Raw genomic sequence first — 13980 nt, 5'->3', positions numbered from 1 at the left:
TGACAGTCTCCACTGCTTTCGTGGTGGGTATGCAAGTGAAGAGGGAGACTACATCAAAGGACACCATGGTTTCATCTGGATCCAGGGTAAGTTTCTGGACCTTGTCGGTGAAGTCGGTGGAGTTCTTGATGTGGTGTGGGGTGTTCCCCACGAGAGGTGCAAGGATGGTAGCAAGGTGTTTCGCAATGTTATAAGTGGCTGAGTTTATGCTACTGATTATGGGTCTGAGTGGGACCCCTTCCTTGTGGATTTTAGGAAGTCCATAAATGCAGGGTATGGCATCCCCTGGATAAAGGCGGTGATATGTAATGCGGTCAATGATTTTGTCCTTTTCAAGGTCTTGAAGGCAAACTATAACTTTCTTTTTGTAACTGCTTGTGGGGTCTCGCTTTAAAGCTTCGTAGGTGTTGTTGTCACTGAGGAGAGTAGTGATCTTTGTGTGGTAATCTGTTGTGTTTAGGACCACGGTGCACCTTCCCTTATCCGCTGGTAATATAGTGATGTTGTGGTCTTTGCTCAGGGAAGCGACGGCCTTCTTTTCTTGTAATGTAAGGTTAGACGGAGGGACTTTGGCACTGGAGAGGGTGGCTGAGACTTTCATCCTGATTTGCTCTGCTTCTGTCTGTGATAATTTGTTAATCCGTATGGCGGTTTCTGTGGCTGTGATGAGGTCCACTATGGGCAACTGTTGCGGAGAAATGGCAAAATTGAGTCCTTTGGCTAAAACCCTCTTTTCAGGTTCAGTGAGATTCCGGTCTGAAAAGTTCTTTACCCATTTCTCCCGACTGTCTTCAGGTGTGTTTTCTTCTCTGAGTTGTGTGGGTTCAGACTGAGGAGTGTGGGTTTTTGAAAGCAAGGTGTGAAATTTCCTGCGTTGTCTTTCTTTTCCTTTAGAGTGTTGGTCCCGCTGAGCCTTGTCCACAAACTTGTAAACCTCTTCTAGGATTGGAGAGGGTAGAAGGGTTTCCAGTTCCTGCAGAGTCTGGCTGATCTTGATCTGGAGGGCATCTATAGTGAAATGGACCTGTCTTATCCTTTCACTTAAAAGGTGATTTTGTGCTCTCTGTAGAATCAAGTCTGCTCTGTGTCCCCTGACAGTGGATCCAAGGTGCAGGCTCTTGGGAACAACTCTGCTTTGTCTGCATCTTAGGTTGAAACGAAGGTGGTTCCTATAATCCGCCAGTTTCCTTGATTCCCTTTCATATTCCCGCACCAGTTGAAGGGTGTTCCTCCCAAAATGTACGGCAATATGTCTGTGAAGGTTCTCAGTCATCCAGGTCATCGTAGTCAAAGGAGTTTGCAAAGAATAACGTCTGGACTTCTTTAAGTTGCTTGAAGACGTTTCACCTCTCATCCGAGAAGCTTCTTCAGTTCTAAGGTCAAATGGCCGAGAGTCCCAGATTTAAACCCAGTGGGAGTGTCCCCCCAAAGAGGGACAAAGGACCTGAGAATTTAAATCAAAGTTATACTGGATGTCGCCACTGTACAGGGTGAAGAGAAAAAATAACTACACAGTCTCCTGAGGGGCTCTGGTCACTGTAAACACGCTTCCATTCAGTCCTCCATTCAGATGTTAAAGCAACCAATCTATAATCATTGAGGGCAAATGGAGTCAGAATGTTTTCCATAATCCTTCTGCCTACACTTGACACACGTATGATTAACTGATAAGAAATAATCAGATCAGAAAGACAACGTTGTTGGAGAGGAAGATGCTTATATTTACACAGCAGCAAGCAGAGCTGTGATGAAATTTGACCACAGTGTGCAGATGAAAGGCAGTGGGTGGTACAGATTTGTACCCTTGATGTGACATGGTTATTAAAAAATGAACAGTTTATACCGGCTTTTAAAAGCTTAATAGGACACAGGCTCAAGGGGATTATCCAGCAGCTGCTGAAGGCCAAAGAGAAAAGCAGAAATTAACTTCTGCATGTGAGAGAACTGCACCAATCAGCTGCACAGCAGCCTCACAGTTACATCAGACACACACACATTCCTCCATCGTTTTCACCTCGCATGCTATAACCAAGGACTTAAAGCTAATTCCATGAAGTTATTTGCGTAATTTAACTCTGTTTCCTCACCAAGAGCTTCTGTCACTGTGTTGCACATAGAATTAAATTAAATTATTTCTATTAAAAATTGATAATAGTTAAAGGTTAACCTTCCACTGTACTTTTATTTTAAACATCAGTGAACTACAGTGTTTGTTAGTTTTAGCTCATAATGTGGTTTTCCCTTCTTCTCCTCTCTTCTCTTGGGAGGGCACCGATATGCCATTTCATATGTACTAAGTGAGACAAGATCATTTGCCGTCTTGCCTCAGTGCTTTTAATTTGTAGTACATTGTCTGGCACACACACATATAATATAACGTTCTGCTTTATTTATTTTATTATTTCTTTATTAAAGACTGCTGCCAATTTACTCCAATATCCCATAGAAGTCAGTGAAATAAGATATTACAGGGATTATCAGGAGGATCTTCAGAGTGTGATTTAAATATGTGAAATGATAAGGTACAGGAATTTGGCTTCTCAAAAGCAGCCAGGCATCAAAATGAATGCTGAATTTCCAATACAAGGCAAGCATGGCTTCAGTGTTGTCTGTGGGGCAGACAGCATTGGTTTCATTTTACCTCTTGACTTACATTTTGTCTGGTACAGGTTCACATGCTTCACTGCATGTAATAACTGTGCATTTATACTTTGATAAAATATTAGCAAAACTGATAACTTCGCCTCACATCTAGAAGGTTTGAGTGCACTGGCTGGCTGGAGCCTTTCTGTGCAGCGGTTGCATGCTCTCCCCATGCCTGTGTGGGATCTCTCATGGTACACTGGCTTCCTCCCACAGTTCAAAGACATGCATGTTAGGTTAACTAGCAATTCTAAAATTCCTGTAGGTGTGAATGTGACGCCTCGGTGAAAGCGAAAGTGTCGGCTCTGCAGATTGGAGACCTATCCAGGGTTTAAACTACCTCTCACCCCATGATCGTTGGGATAGGTTCCAGCAAATGGATGAGGCAAAACGATGGATGGATAAATGGATGGATGAATCACAAAAAGCTTGTTAAGCAGTATAGACACCAAAATAATCGTCTGAGCCTATTGCAAGCTTGTATATGCAGTGAGTACTTGAACTCATAAAATCCCTCATGTGTTTGCATTAAGCTCCATTGTTTGCTTGGCTGTAAATTCAGAAGCAAGAGTCCCAAGATGCATAAATGTAAATACACAAACTTCTATCAACTTGTCAAAAGATCTTAACACTTTGACAGAAATAAGGGAGGTATAAACAGAACACTCACTTCCAGATGCAAAGCTTTTTTGTGTTAAACAAACCAATCTCGTTGCATATGAAATCAATTTACACATCTCCTCCTCCAACACATACAAGTATTTGGCAAACAGAACAAAACTTGGTTACATGGTGAAAATTGACATTCCCTGTATAACTCTGCAGCTAATGAGACCACCATGTTCATGTGGTTGTTGACACTTATGTAAGCCACCAGAGATTCGAATATGGTGAGAACGCGCACAGGAATACAGACACTACATGCTAAAGTGTTGTATTATATATGTTGTATAAATCTATCTAGCCAGCCATATACTTGTTGGATCACAATTACCGCATCTATTAAAGCAAGTTTGCCATTTGGGGAAATGCAATTATTTGCTTTCTTGGTGATATTTGAACTTAACTTAGCACAAAGAGGGAAAAGAGGGAAACAGCATCAATGCTCTGTACAACGGGGAACAAATTCAGACACCAGCACTGTTAACCTGACTTGCCATCTTTGCAAACAATTTAAGTGTAATATCACAACCATGTGCAGGGAGCTTGTTATCTTGTTGCCTTGTAAACAATTGCTGTGAAGATGGGGCCCAGATCTGTGACTTTTTGCAATCAGTTGGTTTCTTCAAAGTGACTTTGTTGCATCAAGACAGCAATCGAACTGCCCTAGGACGTAGTCAGTCTGCTATCAGTCTGCTATCAGTTTGCAGTTAAATGGGGTCAAGCTGGCAATTACATGCAATCTGTTTGTGATAATATGGCCATTATCTGTGATAAATCAGCAAAAACTGCAAATCTGTTGCTCTCTGCTGCAAATCTGTTGCCATCTGTAAACAAAGAGATTCACATTTGAAACAGAATTTCAGAAACAAATAGTAACATTGTCCCTGCAAGACAGCAATTTAACTGCAAAAAGTTATAGGTGCTCTGCAATTTGGCTTTTATATAAGGATATAGCAAATCAGCTGGAAAGCAGGAGGGTTGGAGACGCCTTGCAGACGAGTTGACTCAGAGTGATCTTGTTGGGAATCTGTCTGCATTTCTTTGCCAATCTGTCTGAAAGTGATTGCAGTCAGGCTTCCATTATTTGTAAACAGGTTGCCTCCCACCAGACGACCTGCGCGAATTGCCTTGTCATCAAAAGTGGCAACCACTGATTATTTTCCCAGTCACAAGGAGGTTGGCGTCCCAGTTTTACTTTCTGTGACTGTGCCATTAGTCAACTACCTCCTATAGCTGTCTATTAACTGGTTGTTTTTTTACACTTAGATGTGATGGTGGTGTTAATCTCCCCTCGTATTTCTTGAGAGAAACTGTAAAAAAAAGTGCATTTTGCAAAAGACGGAACTTTTAAGTTTGAGTAAAATTTGCCGATAGTTCTCAAGAAAACAGTTTGGTTTGGTTTTAGGAAGCTAGAACTGCTTCATTAATTCTGGCCATTAAGTCTGGTCATTTTATCCTTTGTAGTAAGTGACTGTGTCCCACCAGTGTGGTATTATTGGGCTGAGCCATGTTGCTGAACAGTCTTAACCCAGTTGAGACATTTAAATAAACAGTTACAGCTTTTATTCTTATAAGAACTGGTTTCTATTTCTTTATCCCAGTTCAGGTCTTTCTACCCTTAAGTCGCTTTGTCAGGGCAGGCAGTAATGACAACTGTAGCTGAAATAAAATTAACTTTGCTATTGTTTTACGTGTTAGTTTTACATTAATTTTTTGTGTATTAGAAAGGTAGAAAGACGCATATGTTTATAGAAAGTACTGTCATAATGTACCCTCTGATTCTCGCTCTGTCTGAGGTTTCCACCTAAGATGGGTGCCTCATTTGTTACATATCACTCCTCTTCGCAGATCAACACACAGAAGCTGAAAGTGTGACAATGAGAACACTGAGAAACAAAGGGTGAAAAAAATGATGTAAAGGTAGGTGGGAAAACACACATATGACCTCAGTGGAACAAGCTCTAAAGAAAAGTTTTGCTTAACTGTGCCCTCAGCTTACTAGTTTCAGAAAAAGAAAATCAAAGCTGAAACAGAAAAGGATGACTCATCTAAACACTCAGCTAGTTTATTCTTCTCAGCAAGGGAATATCAAATGATTCATCCACAACACTTCAGGTTGTATGAAGGTCAATGAGGATGATTTTATCATATTACATGGAGGATGTCTTATTTGTTTCCCTCCCGTTTCTGTAAGTGGGTTCACAGACATAAAACAGGTGTTGATAAATGAGGAGATCTAATGTGTGAGTCAGAGCGCACTTCTGCATAAAAGATTTTTTATAACAAATGGAGTTGATAAGTGACAAGAATGAATAATAAAGATGAATAATTCAATGACATTAAAGAAGTACAGGAAAGTGTTAATAAGGATAATAATCTTACAGCTGCAAGTAGCATCTCAGCCATTAGACTTCGTTCTGGACAAAGTCAAACAAAAAAGAATAGAGTTTAATTTTTATCACACTTGCACTAATATGCAAGTTGTCCAGGTGATGACAAACGACACTCACTGTGGCCTGTAGGCTGACAGAGAAATGCCACAGTGATGCACGAACACCAGAGTGTTACCCCCATATTCAAAATACACAGAAGGTGCAGTTGGTTTCTTTCAGAGATGCAAGGACAGCAATCTCTTTTTTTTATGCATACAAGATAGTGAAAGTGCTTTGCCACTGGAAAGAAATACAGATAATAAACGTAAAATGAGCTGCTGTCCACCCAGCTTTACTTGACATATTGTACCTTACCAAACAAAAGCAGGTGCAACAGGTTTATATAACAAAACAAAGTTATAAGTTTATCAGATAACAGAACAATGATCGCTTCTCTCTTTTACTCATCTCCAAAATTTTCCTCATAACTACTTCGACTGCTCACTTGTATCAGGCACAAAACCTCTTGATAGCTTTAGCTTCGTCCGCTTTTCCAGTGTTAGCTTCTTTAAAATGTCCATGTTTAGCTCAACAACGAGTTTGAAGTGTTTGATTAGTCTTGCTGGTCCACCTGCGGTTTACTTGACGAACTTTGTGTCTTCACTCACAGTGAAAAACGCTGATCATCCGCTGATTCAGATCCCTTGATGGTCAATCGGTCCATCTCTAGTTTGTAGCAATTGTAAGACACATTTCTCACTGGTATCTCATCACATATGCCATACTTTGTTAAGGCCCCCTTGTTGTTACATTTTAAAGTATCGTGTAAGTATCTTATTTGTATTTGCAGGGTTAGTAATAAAAAACCTGAAATCCATTTCCTATACCTAACCCAGCAGTTTTGGGTGCCCATGGCACCCCACCCAACAGCAGATTATTGAATATATAAAATGTAATTAACTTCTAGCAGTTTTTTTTTGTCTCAAAACCATTACAACAATATATTGTGATAGAGAGAGTTTGTGTAAAAGATGTTCTCAGATTCCTCCACAGACAGGGTGATGTGACTGGACTGCTGAGAGCGAGCTGTGAGAAGGAACATGATGGGGAAGAAAGGATTAGACCACTCTGTATTTCATAATCTCCAATCTAAGATGACTTGGTGGGAATGTTGTTGTAGCTCAGTGGGAGGATTAGAAAAGAGATGTGTCACTATTGCCTCTTCGCTTTCTCCATTTCGGGCACTCTGTTTCTGGATCTCCTACTGTTGACCTCTGAGATCGTTGTCTCAATAAGCTTCAGTGAGTCAGTGGTTGTTGAAAGTAGGTGTCACTGAACAGAAGGGCCTAACAATAGTGAAAATATTCTTACGACAACAGAGAACTTTGTCTTTCCAAATGCTTAAAACTAAATGAATCTATCCAGTCACCGGACACTCAATTAAGACTGAGAACCATTTACACCTATAGCCAAGAATTGAAGAATTGCCAGGTAATCGTGGGCAAAAGTCAGAGGACCTTGAAGGAACCCTCATAAGAAAATCGAGAACTCCACACAGAAAGTCAGCCAGTGTCTTTTTTGCTGTAAGGCAACAATGCAAAATACTAACCGTTGTGCTTAAGTGGGGATGTTTCTAGGAAATCAAAATACATAATAAAAAAAATTATATTATTGGAAAATCTTAAATAATAATAATCATAATAATAATAATAATAATAATAATGTAGAAGACATTGAGAGAGATTTTCAGGCTTAATTGCAGCCTTATATCCTATTGCTGATTTATTCTGTAAAAAAACTCAATTTTGTTGCATAATAGTTTTGCATAGTTGAAAAAAATTACTTATGCATGTTTTACAGTCAAAATGTAAAGTACCTAGAGCAAACATTTTCATTATGTGTCACTTTTTAATAATCATGCATGTTGTATCATTGCCATAATAATATAATTCATAATAATAATGTAACTGCAAAATTATCACTAATTGTTTAGTTCCTTTTGTGTTCCCCTCTTGTCCTTCGGTCCTTCTGTTGTGTTAGTTACTACCTCACCAGATCTTGTTGTGATGTCCTGACTGTGTCTTGCCCTGTGGTCGGGTAGACCTCTAGAACTGATTTTTGGACTTTTTTGTGCTCCTATGTTTCTTCTTCTCAGTCACAGAACAGAGCAGGACAGCATGTCAGAAAATCCCTGAGATAGCCTTTCTACCTGTTGCTCACTGTTCAGTGACTTGTAACCACCTTGTTATTACAGCCGCTTTAATCTGCAAAGTTTGACAAGGCAAACCAAATGGCGAGTGTATTTTCTGTTTATTAAAATGTAAATCAGCTGAGGATACAGCTGTGAAATTTCAGGGAAGCAGCAACATTAAAATCCTTCATATGGTATTAAGAGGTCAGGTTTATATAATGCAGCACTATGAGATAATACCATGTATACTATTTCATAGCTGCTTGTGTCCACTATAAAGGAGGGGAGAAACAGTGCAAATGTGCCAGGTGACCAGATTGAGTCCATCAGTGGACTGTAGTTTTGTTAGTGAGGGCAGAAAGTGCACATATGTAGCTAAGGTTCACTCTAATGGAGCAGATCAAAATTACTTATGCCCATCTAAACATAAAAAATCGCTAGTTAACAAAGACTACCACTTACAGACATGACTGATTTGCATTAATCTTAGTGCAGGAGAACAAATATAACACATATCAAAGGAACACAATAACAATTTGGTGCTTGTCTGCCTTCTGAAAGATGCCCACTTACATGCTGATACACAGTTTCAAACAATAAGTCAGAGATGGCTTGGCAGCCCTGTGCCCCTGCTGAGCTCGACAGACTCCTAGACCACTGAGACTACAGGGGAAATTCAAAAAAGGCTCAGCCGAATGAAAATATAATCTGATGCAATGTAAGCTGCAGCTAACACAGAGCCGATAGTGCCCGGGGTTAACTGTCAGTGGATGAAATCAGACTGATGTTTCACTCTGGCATAAAACTGTTCCAGCAAGTGCTCAAACTATGCTGCTGTGAACTCTCTCAAACAAACCCACACATGCAGAGCCAGTTTATAATGTATGTATAATCTTGCTCTGATTGTAAATTGGCATATTTAGCAAAAATGCCAGCGCACACCTTTAAGTACAATCAACCGATTTGTGTCTTGTGTGGTTTGTTGTGTCAGCTGGTAATCAGTCACCTGAGAGAGTGACAGCGGGAGCAGCTCAGAGAAGCAATTTAATCAGAACGATCGCGTTGGAAGTTTGGTTTTTTTTGCAGATACAGCAGTTAGGGCCTTCAAATAATGAATTTTGATGTCATTCTGACTTCATAGAAATCACCATGAGCTGATATGGACCAACAGTTCTGGTGACAGAGGCAGAGATGATTAGCAGCAACTGGAGTCTTGCTTTTATGGAAAACTTTAAAATCAATTAACCCTCTCAGGCTCAAATTAAGTTTTAGTTACAGGAAAAATCTGATATTTGGGGAAAATTATCAAAACCCCCCCCCCAACTCATAAAATATGTATGTGGGGTAATCAGGTTGTTAGTTTTTAACTGTTGCTGTCACGGCTGCCAAGGCGAGCCGTGTGGTGTTGGAGGAAAAGGAGGACCCAAATGCAGGCAGTGGCTGATGATTCGAGTGACGTTTATTTATAAGTGGTGGAGTGGCAAAAACAGGCAGTAAGGGAAGAGAATTTACAGAACAAACCTAAACTGGGAAAACTAAATGACAACCGGAGAACATACGAAACGGAGAGAGAGGCAGAAGAGAATTTACAGAACAAACCTAAACTGGGAAAGCTAAATAACAAACCAGAGATCATATGAACGGGGTGAGAGGCAGAGAGACGCAGACGAGGAACAGGACACCGCGGAAACACAGACGAACCGGCAACAGGCAGGCGAACACACAGGGCTTAAATACACACACCAGTAATCAGGGGATGAGAGACAGGAGGGCAACACACCTGGGAGAAATCAAGGCTGACGGGACAGGGGAAACGTAAACTGAACACACTCACATGAGACAGAGACCTTCAGAATAAAACAGGAAACTCACAGACACAGAACTGGACAAGACACTGAACTAAGCAGACTGATTCACAAACAGACAGTGTGACACCATGGACAAACAGAGGGAACACAGAAGTGGGAGCAGGCAGGCAAAGAACAGAAACCTAACACATGGCAAATCACAACAGAATACATACTTCCAAATGAACAAAAGCATAAGAAAACACAAAACACTGAGCCGGTAGGCTCAGGACCATGACAGTTGCAAATCGGCAACGACTGCCTCGAGAGGGTTAAACGGCTTTCAGTTAGCTAAAAACAAAAAGACAGACAAAAAGCTTTCAGCTGCAATAACACACACTAAAAAGTGCCAAATGAACACTCACATCTATTCCTCAGTAACTGAACTAAACAACGTGTATGTGGTTGCTGGTTTTGGTGCGTTCCATCCAAAGATACAATGTGGTGGCTTTACGTAGCTTTGCTTTATTCTTTAAAAGGTTTACAATCTATATTAGTTTTCGTCTATGAGTTTCATAGTAAGATGCTAACCTCTGACCTTCATTTATCTCCTGTGCCATCTGCTACAGATGATACAAACAGCACTTTGGTGGCTGTAGCTATAAACCCTGCTGGTGCAGTAAGATTTGACTGGTTTGATAACAATTGCAGTACACACAGAATTTAACGATATGTAAGCGACACAATGATAATATAGTCTTTCTGTCATGTTACGATTAATGTTGAGAGACAGTTGATGTCTGTTTATATTTGCTTAGACCTTCTGTGAGTTTTGCCTCGTTACGTAAGTGAATATTTTCAGTCTACTTTTATTTGCCAACAGTGGACAGAGGAGATATTATCAGCTATAATTTTAAGGAGTAGACTGCTACATACATGTTAAAGCATCAGTGACAATAAACCTGTCATAAATATATTTTTCTGAATGGAGCCATATTGAGTTCCTTTAATTTAGATAATTTAATTACATTTACTTTGGAACACATTTACAGGCATTTATTTACATGAAAATTTGAGTGAAACTGAGTTATGAATGTAATTTATGTTCGTTACAGACAAAGCTAAAAGAGGGTTCATCAGTATTGAGCTCAATATTTACAAATATTTTTGTACAACATAAGAAGATTAAGTATTTTTAAACCTGCAGCAGGATCGATTCATCTAAAAATAGCTTCCTCATCTCACCTCAGCCCCCCTGGTGAGCTTATTGATTAGAACCCATTAATTCTGATTGCCAGTGGTCAGTGTGAGGGCTCCAGGGGGCTCATCAATCCATCCACTTGTTCTCACTTTAAACTCGCCACAACTATAATGAGATGGTATTTATTTACTTCCAGGTGTTGTCCTGGCTTGGACAGTCGTTATTGTATATAGTGTGGCTCTATAAAAGTCCAGCGGGCCTGCACGTGCACCCTGAATGCCACCTCATTATTTACCCCTGTGGTGTGATGGTGTCGCTCACAACATGACCTTTAAAAAGCAAAAGGTCACCATCCCTCTAGTGCACAGGGAGTTAAAATTCTAGCAAAGCCAGGATCTGCGTATTTGTATATACATACATGTATGGATTTATGAGTCTACAAAGAATTGAGAAAAACAAGCTAGCCATGTCCTTCAGGAATTCACAGATCTGGGGAATATACCTTCACCTTCTAGTGTCAAAGTGCATATTTATATAAGTGGAAAGAGAAGGCCTGGATTTGGCATGAATTGGTGGAATGCTGATATAAGCCTTTGCTTTTAAACAGTGAATGATGAATGAATTCAGATTAAAACAGATAAAAAGTAACTTTGGACAGTGTACACAGATCTTTGAAGACTAAAGCCATTTTTTTGTGTGAAGCAGTTTTCGATGTAAAGGATTTGCTTATTTAGTTATTCTTCCAAAGAAGAATATGACATCTACGATATATTTTTTTTTAATTTGAAAAAAATAAAAATAAAATCATTTTCCCCCCTTGTTGTTGTGTTCATCACCTCTAATTTTGTGAAAAAATTAAGATTCATCTCAAATCTCATCATAAATATCTTCCCCAGTATCGAAAAACACATATAATAGTATTTGTATAAAACATGTAGCCAGTGAATATGGCTTAGAGATTATCTTGATGCTCAGCTCTTAGAAAATGGAGAAACAAACGGAGTTTACGCTCAGTCATAGTGTATAGAGAATAGAAATAAACTGTTCTTGTAATCCAATTTTCTCCCCTAATCTTTTGAAACAACAGGCCTTGAGTGGAGTGCCAAATCAGCCCAGATGAATAAATCAGAATGAAATCCTCATGTGGGTTATTTTCTTCCTATTACACATCAGAGTTGTCGCCTATAATGGTTTAACAAAACCCATTATGTGACTTTTAAAAGAACAAGTATATTTAAGATAAAGACTCTGAATAGGGCCATACCAAATTAAATTAACAGAATTCTTCAAAATAAGGAGCCACAGTGATATTGCTCTGTATGTAAATGACAGGTGTCATATTTAAAGGAAATACACACTAAGATAATTTAGGTCTAAATGACTGAAACTCAAATGGCGTGGATACAGACTTAACATATTGTCAAATATTTAAAAAAAACCCTCACATAATTAAAAAGATAATTTGTCTTAATAACAGGTGCACGATTAATCCTGTTTTACATAATTGGTAGATGGCTCCCTGATGACGGTGCACACGTGAACACAAACACAGTGGGAAAAAATTGTTACAACCAAGGCTGCAACTTAAAATTATCGGCATGAATAATTAATGTCCAAAAATGGGGAAAAATGCCAACTGTGACCAGTGGTCAGCATTCTTATAGTGTTTATACCAGTAACATATTTAAAAAAAAGAGGAAATGAATTTCAGCAAATATGAAATGTTAAAATAAAAACCCAGTCTGCATTTAAACACTCAGAGCCATACACTTGCAAGCTTATGAAAGGCTGACATTGCCCCTGGGTAAGATGTTCTTGATGGGAAAAGACATGAATGAGTTTGAGAAAGAAAGGCTGTTTTTTCTGGCTGCACTCAAGTCTTCTGGGAACCTTTTTTTTTTGTAGAACCTTTTGTATAAATCTACAGTTGTAGGATGAACTGGACCACATTTGAGTCACATATATCACTGAGCTTCTGACTAAACCAGCCTTTTTATTTTTTTCGAAAAGCAGCAGCCAATCAGCTAAAAAGAAGCAAATTTCTGAACTATTTAAGCAGATGAAGGTTTACATATGAAATTCAGGAGGTGAAACGCAGCAGAGCAAAGTGAAGGTGTAGCAGACTGATCTTAGACACCTCCACTTGGACTTAATTTAGTCCTATTCAGACATTTAACCTAAAAATAAACCAGTTACTATCTCAAAGGTCTCATGCAAATACAATAAATGACTCAGATTTATGCGTTTCTGCATTGACATCATTTTGTTTCTCTAACTTTCATTAATTGACATGTGCACGCTCCCTTTCAGCACCCACGCTGAGACTCGCACACAAACGCAAACTGATGCACCGAGGTCCACGCACTCACACACACACACACACACACACACACACACACACACACACACACACACACACACACACACACACACACACACACACACACACACACACTCCCTTCTCATCATTCGGCAGAAGGTTTCGTCACTCACCCTGGCTGTTGGGTCCCCCCTCTCCCTCCTCGCAGTCCGTCATGTTGTTTAGCATCCTCTGTCCTCCTCAGGCTGAGCGCACTGAGCGGCACCGCTCTTGAGCTTGTTGCTGAGTAAAAAGCTCTGGGTGGGCAGCAGCCAAAGACAAGTTGCGCTTTACTCGTGCGTCTCGCAGCTCCTGTCCTCCTGCCTCTGGCTGCACGAGAGAAAGGAAAGCTGTGTATTTGTATTCTTTTAACTTGCGTGACTTCCTCTGTCTCTCTTTGGGAAGAGGATAGAGAGACTGAGAGCGGCTGCAGGGTAGAGCTGATGATAGTGCTCGGTGTCACTCACATGCACGCTCTCTCTGTCTCTGCACACCACTCACCCCCCCCAGTCAGTTTAAGCCTGATGAATACATTCATCATGTATTCAGAAGGTATTATCCTTCTCTTCCTCCCTCCCTTTTCTCTCCCTCACCCACAGTCATCATCATCCATCTCATCACGAGAGAGACGGACGGAGAGGGATTGAGAGACAGAGAGGATGCACATCAGATGACAAAGTATTGCCTCCTGAGATTAAGCATTGCTTTTGATGTTCTTTTTAGACAGAAGTCGAGATTGCATTACTGTCTGTTTGTTGCTCTTT

At 40.0% G+C, this 13980-nt stretch overlaps 1 protein-coding gene across 1 annotated transcript in view; it reads right to left on the bottom strand.

The window, feature by feature from the left end:
- slc12a5b (solute carrier family 12 member 5b) overlaps positions 1–13708 on the bottom strand; it is a 43607-nt gene extending 29899 nt beyond the window's left edge. The window contains exon 1 of the mRNA XM_063465445.1: positions 13351–13708. Within this exon, the coding sequence (XP_063321515.1) occupies positions 13351–13405 (55 nt within the window). The 5' untranslated portion in view covers positions 13406–13708. The remainder of the gene's footprint in view (positions 1–13350) is intronic.
- Positions 13709–13980: the final 272 nt, after the last annotated feature.

Source organism: Pelmatolapia mariae, linkage group LG20 (genome assembly GCF_036321145.2).
Source record: "Pelmatolapia mariae isolate MD_Pm_ZW linkage group LG20, Pm_UMD_F_2, whole genome shotgun sequence".
In the NCBI taxonomy this organism is placed as follows: Eukaryota; Metazoa; Chordata; class Actinopteri; order Cichliformes; family Cichlidae; genus Pelmatolapia; species Pelmatolapia mariae.
The sequence above is the reverse complement of the archived record's forward strand: the minus strand, read 5'-3'. Positions and strand labels throughout refer to the sequence as shown.